Source organism: Plasmopara halstedii (genome assembly GCF_900000015.1).
Source record: "Plasmopara halstedii genome assembly, contig: Scaffold_1211, whole genome shotgun sequence".
Taxonomy (NCBI): domain Eukaryota; phylum Oomycota; class Peronosporomycetes; order Peronosporales; family Peronosporaceae; genus Plasmopara; species Plasmopara halstedii.
The window spans coordinates 309,246-318,203 of NW_020188126.1; the positions used below are offsets into that span (position 1 = coordinate 309,246).

The 8,958-nt window shown below is 46.0% G+C and overlaps 1 protein-coding gene across 1 annotated transcript; it reads right to left on the reverse strand.

Moving 5' to 3' along the window:
• Window positions 1-15: 15 nt before the first annotated feature.
• Window positions 16-7,668, reverse strand: PHALS_00744 (Uncharacterized conserved protein; the record flags this gene model as incomplete). Its single annotated transcript, XM_024730472.1, has 5 exons — window positions 16-897; window positions 950-1,264; window positions 1,330-4,263; window positions 4,322-4,399; window positions 4,471-7,668. The coding sequence occupies 5 exons, from the start codon at window positions 7,666-7,668 to the stop codon at window positions 16-18; spliced, it is 7,407 nt and encodes a 2,468-aa protein (XP_024580745.1).
• Between the last annotated feature and the right edge of the window lie 1,290 nt (window positions 7,669-8,958).

Below are 8,958 nucleotides of genomic sequence, written 5' to 3' on the forward strand. Positions count from 1 at the left end.
AAATTTTTGGTGAGATCAAGCTACTAAAAGTGTTTTTCGAAATGCTGCGCTCTTGAGATACATTCCAAGCTTTGTCTTAGCAACTTCGCTCGGATCATCGAAAAGCTGCTGCAGAATTTTTCGTCGTTGACTAGTATCGGCGAATACCAAGAATTCCAAAACAGCATTCACAGCAGCTTCCTTTAAACCTGGGCGTGCAACACACAGGCACTGTACGTACTGGCACATGACATCATCGACACAGACCGGATCATATTTCATGAGATTCAGCAACGTCTGGCAAAGCGTCGCCATGACTGCTTTGGTTATCGTCTCGGCTACTAAAATGGAGGCTACTGGTACTGCACATCGTCGGAGTAATGCCACCACTGACACTCCTTGGTCAGTCTTAGCGCATAAGGAATCAATGGCCTGCAACGCCTGTATGACGGCAGTCATATCGGTGCGTTCGGTCAACGGCTTAGCAAAGAACATTTCATGACTCTCGATGTGTGAGACCAAGTGCTCAACAAGCTGCTGCTGACTCGCACCTGCATGCTGCTTACTTTTAGTACCTGTTCGAATGGATTCCAGACTCGCGCGCAACGAACATTCACTATAACGCTGCGCCATTACTTCACCAAGTGCCGCTGTTGCTGGGTGCGAGTCGTACATATTCACGATATTTTCCAGTATGGTCGTACGCGATGGCGAAAAAATGAGCTCACTAGCGTAATCAAAGTCGGCCTCTAGAGCATCGTATAATAGTTCCCATGCGTGAGATACAAGTTGAGGAAACTCGATGGAATGGTTGTCAACAATCACGCGCAAAATCTCGAATAAAAATTGGCAGAACACTTTTCGAATACTCTGTTTATGGCACATATGGGGCTGCATGATCTGCATTGCACTCAAGACCTACAAGTACGAATAAGTCAGACACTGTGATATCCACGTAGATACAACTCACGTTTTGAAAGATTGTAGTCTTAAGGTAGAGTTGAGATAGAGATAGTGTGCCCAAATGCTGCATGAGCTGCCTAGGGAAGCGTGATAATACCAGCATAGGATGACGTCGAGTTATCTCTCTAAGACGTTCCATGGTTTCGTTTCCATCCCGCGTTAGATCGCGCAGAATTTCGTCCACCTGTGTAAGAACTCGATGATCCTGAATGACAAATTCAGGATGATTTGTGCCATGGTCGATGTTTACGAGCGACTTCCAATCTGGATAAAGACGATCAAGTTGTCCACCCACAATCTTAGGATTCTGAAAATATAAGTTCTATCGCGAGAGAAAACAAAACAAATGAGAAGCGGAAGTGACCAAAATTAGCGGTGAATACATACCCCAATAATTATACGCTTGACGTCTCCGTGAACCACAATAACATCGTCGAGATTTCCAAGGTGTGGATCAGCAGTCATAATTGAATCCAAAAGGCTGGTCATAGTGACATCATCGGCTTGATCGAGGGCGATGCGCATCAATAGGTCAATAGCACAAGAATCGATTGACTTCTCTATCACTATACCAGGGAGGCGTTGAAGTACTTCAACTTCCTTAACAAGCAGTACTAAGTTGTACAATGCCATGACATCAAATTGCAGCAAAACGTTCCGAGCTTTCCACCGCGCATACGCGTGATCGATAAATTGTACAAGCGTTTTAAGTACTAAGTGAACATCCATCGCTACTATCGGGTCGTTTAACCGGAGTAGGCTCTCACTTGATGAGGCTTGAGCTAGGTGTCGAATAAAGCCGACAGAAGTGGAGTACGACCCAATAAAGTCGTCGCTCGAATTATCCAAAGCACGCCGCACGAAGCCGATGCATTCTTTGCGATGAGCTGCATGTGAACACAATGCTACGTGATCCACAAGCAAGAGCAATGCCTTCGCAAGCTGAGCAGCAGCAGCTTCAGAGCTGCAAGTCGGGCCAACAAAGTGCAGCAGTGACGTATGCAGTGCCCATAAGTCAGCAGAAGTGTGCGCATTCGTGTCGTTCTGCATTGGACACATTCCTCGTACTCTTTTGCTCGCCACATACAAAAAGTCTTCAGCTGCTTTTATATCTGGCAAAACTTTCGTGCCGAAACTCCATTTAAGCTCTTCCGCCAAATTCAAAATCAACAAAGGGCTCAACATCGATGTAGGTTCTTTGTCTCCCTTTTGAATGAGGTCAGAGCCGAAGTATGTCTTCTCAAATATAGTAGGATCACTTTCCAAAAGCTTTTTGCGTTTTTTATTTGAGGATTTCTTGGCTGTTTTGGCCATTAATTCTGTGCAAAATGCTCCTGTGGAATAGGGAACGTCAATTTCGCGTTTCTGGATCGTAAACGCAGAAAACCCTTCAGAAAGCAAAAGCGCTTCTTCATCCTTTTCAGCCGTCTCTATGGATCGATTAAATCCACATCGTTCCTGGAGCCATTCACATAGCTGCTTTAATGAGCTTGATATGCCAGGCGAGAGCGGAGAAAGCGTGCCATAAGCACTCAGGTGCATCAAAATTCTGTGTGCTGCAACCGAGATATCTGAATTTTTGGTCATCGCAAGCAAGCTTGCAACAGCCTTGCTTTCATTTTTCTGAACAAATTCAACAGCTGATAGCAAGGCCAGCTCCAAACACTGCTCACTCAGAGCTGATTGCTCGAGAAGATGCCAAAGAGATTCGCTGGACATCGCACGAATGGCCGCTGCGCAGAGATGCGAGGTAGTTGACGAAGCTGCGGCTGCAAGTTTGGCCAGCAAATGATCTGGATAAAGACGTGAATCCTTTGTCGCAATAATTCCTGTACTTGATAAAATGGCAACATTAGACGTTCCTTTTGGGAAGAGGCTTTGCATCAACCTCGTCAAGCATGTAGCCGCTTTATCGTTGACTGATGATGCAGCCATTGATCGATCGTTATGTGCGTGGGGAGAACAAAGCACTTGAATAGCGCCATGAATGATTACAGCAGGGAGTTTGATCTCACGAATTGTGTTAGCTCCGTCAGTGACGTAAAACACTTTGCAATCGGAGAAACTGATGCCAGATGTTGCTTTTAATTGAGGAGTAATGACCAATTGTGACTCAATCGCACGCCAGACTACCTCGACTGTCATGGCAAAGATATCATAGTCTTTTAGCAATAGTGTTGCCACCAAGTCTCGCCCAGCTAAGAACTTTCCGTACGCTCCTGCCAGCATCAATGCCTTTTCAACCGCAGATTTTTTGCAGTGGCTACTGTCATCATCTTGTTTCACGTCACGTGTTTCGGCAAAACTACTCATTGCATTATCGTCGTCTTTTGAAAAATCGTTTAGTGCTTTCATGCACATTCGAAGTGATGGAATAGATGTCTCTAGCTCGAGCAAATTCTCTAGCGAGCAAAAAATTTGGCCGCGGATGCTGCTGTAGCACGGCAGCTTAGCCAACTCTTCTAACCACGAAAAAATTTGGGTGCTCTCGGCATCAAAGAACACAGCAACCGGCTGCAATTCATTTGATAGCTCATCAACACTGCGTGGTGTAGTCAGGAGATTCAAAATATGAGCAGCCACTCGTCGTGTGCCCAGCTCAGAAGAATTTAAACACTCAAGATAATATGAAACCACACTCGATGCCACCTCAGGGTCGTCGTTTCCAAAAAGATACTCGCGTAGCTGACTGAGCAAGCGTGGAATAATTTGAGCCAGTGCTGGTCGATTCAAAGGGACTTGGTTAAGCAAACCGGTCCTGCTCTTGCCATTGTCAGGACGCACTGCAAGAAGGAGCAATTGACACAAGCATCCATACGGTAGATACTGCACCGTGTCAAAGTCCTCGCAAACAATATCAGCGATCCACCACGCACTATTCGCTGCCACATTGAAATTCTGCACAGCATTTTTGTTTCCATTTCCGGCAACCATCTCCATCAAAAAGTCTTTCTTTCGACTTTGTCGCAACCGCATGCCAAGCTTGAATTTTTGGTCTAATGTACGAAGGTGCTCCATGATCGCTGGTGGCGGTTGGCGAGCCAGCCCATCCGACTCAAACAGCATAAGCGGATCCCCCGTTACTGACGGGTCGCCTTGATTTAGCTGGAGCACTTGATGTTCGTAATCGCGCAGGTGCAAATTGCCTTGGATCACGTCAGAAAATGCATTTTGGTGCTTGCCAAGAAGTGATGGGTCTGGGGCGCTTATTGCCGGGAATGTATATCGGCCTGTAATGACCATCTGCATCAAACCTCGCAGAGTTGTAATTCTATCCCAAATGAAAGTGCCGATGGTGTTTACGTTGAAACATCCAACGATCTGTTAGGTTTGAAAGATTATGTTAGAAGCAAACATTTCGTATCTCTTTTGGACTTACCAGTAAAATAGAGCAACAGATCCAAAATCGGCTTGAATGGTAAAATTCTTGCTCCTGTTTTTCTTCACTTCCTTGCCACTTAGCAAAAACAACAATACATGAAATTAGTAGTCATTGCTGAGAGTCCACGCATGTTTATAGTCATGCACCGATGCTAGCTGGAAAAGGTGCTGGACGAGTTGAGTATTCTTCACTTCAATTCCAAGAACACCACCGCTTTGAACATAGGCCGCAAGATCGTCTTCATGATGACGCCACAATGCTTCACGGTGCATATGTGCCTCGGCACCGCGAAATACAATAGTCTCCAGTGTGCGCAGAGCTTCCATGCGGTCAATAGCACGACAAGAATTGTATAAGCTTGTAAGGAGATCCAGCGAATCTTCGTGGACAGGTATATGCTCCTTTGTCGACTGAAAACACGTCCGGTCGTGTTCTGTAAGCTGCATATCCGAGGGAACATCAAGAAACAGCAGTTTTTTCACGATGCTTTCATACAGCATCTTTTCGAAAGGTGAATCGCCGTTAAGTCCAAAGTGTGCTAACACATCACGACAACAGACAATGGCTTCTCGTTGTACAATTGCAAGCGCTTGTTGCAACTCTTCTTTAGCCCAAACCGAGATCTTGACTGTTCTTGATCCGTCAGAGGTTGTACTACCGCTGTTACTGCCACTTCCGCACAGGCTGTGGCTAGTTACATTAGCACTCCCACTACTGCCGAGTGTCGATGATAGTGAAGCTTTGCCAAAAGACGGCTTTCCTTTTGAAGAACCCAACCTGTTTATTCTAGATACTGGATGTGGTGGATTGGATCCGTGTCGAGAGACAGCCTGTGTTCCACCATGCTTAAGGCCTGACGGAAAAGTGGCTCCTGTATTTTGACGATTGTTAGCACTTGATTGCTGAATCTGCAGACTTTTCACAGCTGCTCCTCGCATCAAAAGGATCAGCCATACAACACCTGTGACGAGTCCCATATAGTCCAACACTCGCGCATCACCCGCTAGCGCATCCCAATGACCGTCGTTATCAAGTATGCCAGCGCACAATGCCTTGATGTCAATCTGTTCGAATGTCAGCTGCTTTAGAATTTTGCGTACAATCGTCTTTAAAGCTGGAGCAACGTCCGAAACACTGGCCAAATCTCGAAAAACATGCGCCAGTTCTCGACTTGCGAGAGTACCTTGGTGCTCAATTGGCCGACGAAAAAACAAATCGTCTGGGCTGCCCAGAATAGAGGAAGCAGATAGAGAGCGCGACGCTCGAAAAACATGCTGCAGCATTTTCATGTTGTCAACATCCCGCGACATATTGTTGGGTCGCTCTCGTGAGATAAATACCGTAATTGCACGCCTTAAGTACACAGGATTGTTGCAAACAAGATGCGTGACAGCTTCAACCTTTAGCTGGAACATGGTAGACTTAAGCTTCAATTTGAGCAGCAGATCCACCGTAGCAAGATCGTGAGGGCTCGTCGAATTGCACAATGAAATGATTTTGTTCAAAAGATCTTTTGCTAGGCCTTTGACAGATGAATTTTGTAACCAAGCTTCCATATTCTCTGCTCCAAACACGCGCACCTGAGAAATGCTGGCAAAGTCGGCTAAGGTCATGATTATGTTTCGTACCGCGTTGTTGCCGCCAATCCCAGCGGCACTTCCCGTATTGCTAGACTTTCCATTATCGATCTCCACAAGACGCGAGCGAATATGGCTGGTGATCAGGTCTTTCAATTCCTGTACCACATGAGATTTATGGAATCGTTTTCGAATAAGCGGCTGTGTGGTCTCTGCTTCGTCTGCTTCCATAACTGTTTTGACATTTTGGACGAACAAGCGGCTTAATTCATGATCAACCCAGACTCGAGAGAAGAGTGAGTCGTCTAAAAACACTTTCACACTATCAACAGGCCACTCGTTACTATTCTTAAGAACTTCCACAAGAATGTTTGTAATTAGGACAGGTAGCGAGATCTGGAAGTAGTCACTTGACTGCGTTGTTCCCAATGCAACGGTCGTACTTGGCTTTTTTCCATGCTCAGAGATGTCTTTCATCCCCAAATAGTGCTTTGATCGCAATAATCGCAGCAGATACTTCAGTACTACGGGTTGGCTGAATCGCTTTGGATCTTCCTTTACCGCACCAAGCAATGCCACAGAAAAAAGTCGACTTGGCATCTTGCCTTCTCGTATCAGCCGGCTACAATTATCGGTCATAAGTTCCATCAATTTCGACTCAGAAGTCGCTTCACTAAGCGCATCTCGGAAATGCTGATCAGGAACTTCGTCCGCATCCGTTTCGGCATCTGGCGGTGTCCTCTCCAAATCCATTTGCTCGTCTTGAGCGTCCTCATCATCAGCACCATTCATTAATGTATCAATTGATAAGCTTTTTCGCTTCATAGGCGATGACAGGGGCGTGGCAGCTGTAGATGAGAGGTCGCTTGGCAGTTTCTCCTCTTTGATTTCGCTCGTCGGGTTGTCATCCTCTTCTTTTGTATTATTGTCAACTTTTTCCTCTTCGCTTTCATCAGTTGATTGAGCTTTTTTAGATACGTCTTTTCTCCAAGTCTTCTTTTTCTCTAAGGACGTGTGCTTTTCTGCCGCTTCAAATCTGACACTTGTTTTAATTCTTTGTATCGCCTTGCCCCTCTTTTTATGAAGCACTTGCCGAGACCTGGCTTCATGTGCTTTCTCCCCTTCTTCTTCGTTTGTATCTTCTTCGTCGTCCTCTTCTTCCTCTTCTTCCTCCTCTTCTTCCTCTTCGTCCTCTTCTTCCTCCTCTTCCTCATCTTCTTCCTCGTCCTCATCCTCTTCACCTTCATCTTCTTCCTCTTCTAATTCTTCATCCTCGTCAGCCTCTTCTTCTTCCTCTGACACAGTGATTTTCCGTCTTTGTTTCATCCTCGGTGATGGCGTAGTTTGTCTCCCCTTCCGCTTGAGATTTACACGTACACGAGTTCCTCTGCGTCGCTCTTTAATATCTGCTTCCTCCTCTTCTTCACCTTCCTCATCTTCATCTTCTTCTTCGTCCTTTCTTGCCTCTTCATCTCCTTTCTCCTTCTCAACTTTTTCTGTCTCATTTTCCGTTTTTCCGTTTTTCCCCTTCTTCTTCAATTTTTTTATGCTCTCTTTTGCTTCTGCCTCTTGTTTTTTTGTCTGCGCACGTGTCAGCTTGGGTGATAGTGTCTTCTTGCCTTCTTCTTGTTCTTCCTCCTCATCATCTTCATCATCCTCCTGACTCTTTTCTTCGGCGTCGTCTTCGTCATCATCATCCACTACCACGTTCTTCCGTCGTAACCCACGGCGCGTCGACCCGCGGGTCGTCACTCGCCCACGTATCATTACTGCTCGTCGCTACAATTCTTTACAATTAGTATAAAATTCTGTCAAGTAAGTTATGATGCTTGTCAATACGTGCTTAACTGAAAAAACTGTTGTTTTGCGTATAGTCAAGATATGAATCTTTTATCAATTACGAGTAAATATAAAATTCATAATGTCCTAGATTGTTTGTATATGATGAATGTCTAAATGAATGTTCAATATGATAAGCTATTGAATTAATGTGCATAACTACTGGCAGTCCTGCCTGTATGTTACAATGTAGCCACACCATTGTGTGATTACACCGAATTGTGCAATACACACATTTGTTCGGTCACACCATCGTGTGACCCACCCGCGTAACTCCGTCACACTCTCCCCAGTCAAAATTGTGAACACCCACAATTCACATTTAACCGTCGCCTCATACGAGGCTCGCATGTCTGAAACACCATTACGTCCCTAAGAACATCTTTGAACATTCTCCACTCAGTAAGCCCTGTGTCTTTGAAACAGATAACACCCAGCTTAGCTGATTCCGAGGGTGCCCGCGGGCAAAGCCCTTCTTCTTTTTCTGCACGGGGTGCCTCTCCGGAGTGTACGTCAGCGGCTTCAGGGGAAACACATCTTGAGCCCTCGGCAACCGAGCACCACACACTACGCTCGCCACGGGAGACAGAATTCCTCGTCGAGGATTCGAAGGAACTCAATTACGAGTCGGATACTCCTTTCCCAGCATAAGAAGACAAGCAAGGCGAGGTGCGCCAACGGCGCGACGTAAGCCCTGCCGCAACCTTGCGGACACCGCATCCGTTCCCCGACCTCTCGACTTCTGGGGGAAGTCTCTCTTAAGGAGATTCGACAAAGGCTGTGCCATTTGCGCTGTATTTGTGTAAGTAGTTAGCGAGGCCAAGCCACTTGCGAAAGTCCTTTGGCTTTTTGAAATGGCCAGTCGACAATGGTCTTGGCCTTAGCGGATCCGCTCAAACGCCACGAAGCACCCTAACTGGAAGATTGATTCAGCGCCGAAGATGCACTTATCGGTATTAGCATACAGCTTATTCGTGCGCGTGTGCTCTACCACTGAGCCACACAGGCAAGACGCAGTGGCGTGGGTCAAGTGGTTTATGCTTCTGGGCCTAATGTTGTGTGGCGCGGGTTCGAGCCCCTCAGCGGACAAAATCGTAATCGAACCAGACATGCAAAAAATGTCGGCTGCATGCAAAATATTACCGACAACAGCCAAAATTGGACTTCGGGATGGCGACTCGTACAAGAAATAGTCAGGAAAAATCAAGAAAAATACCC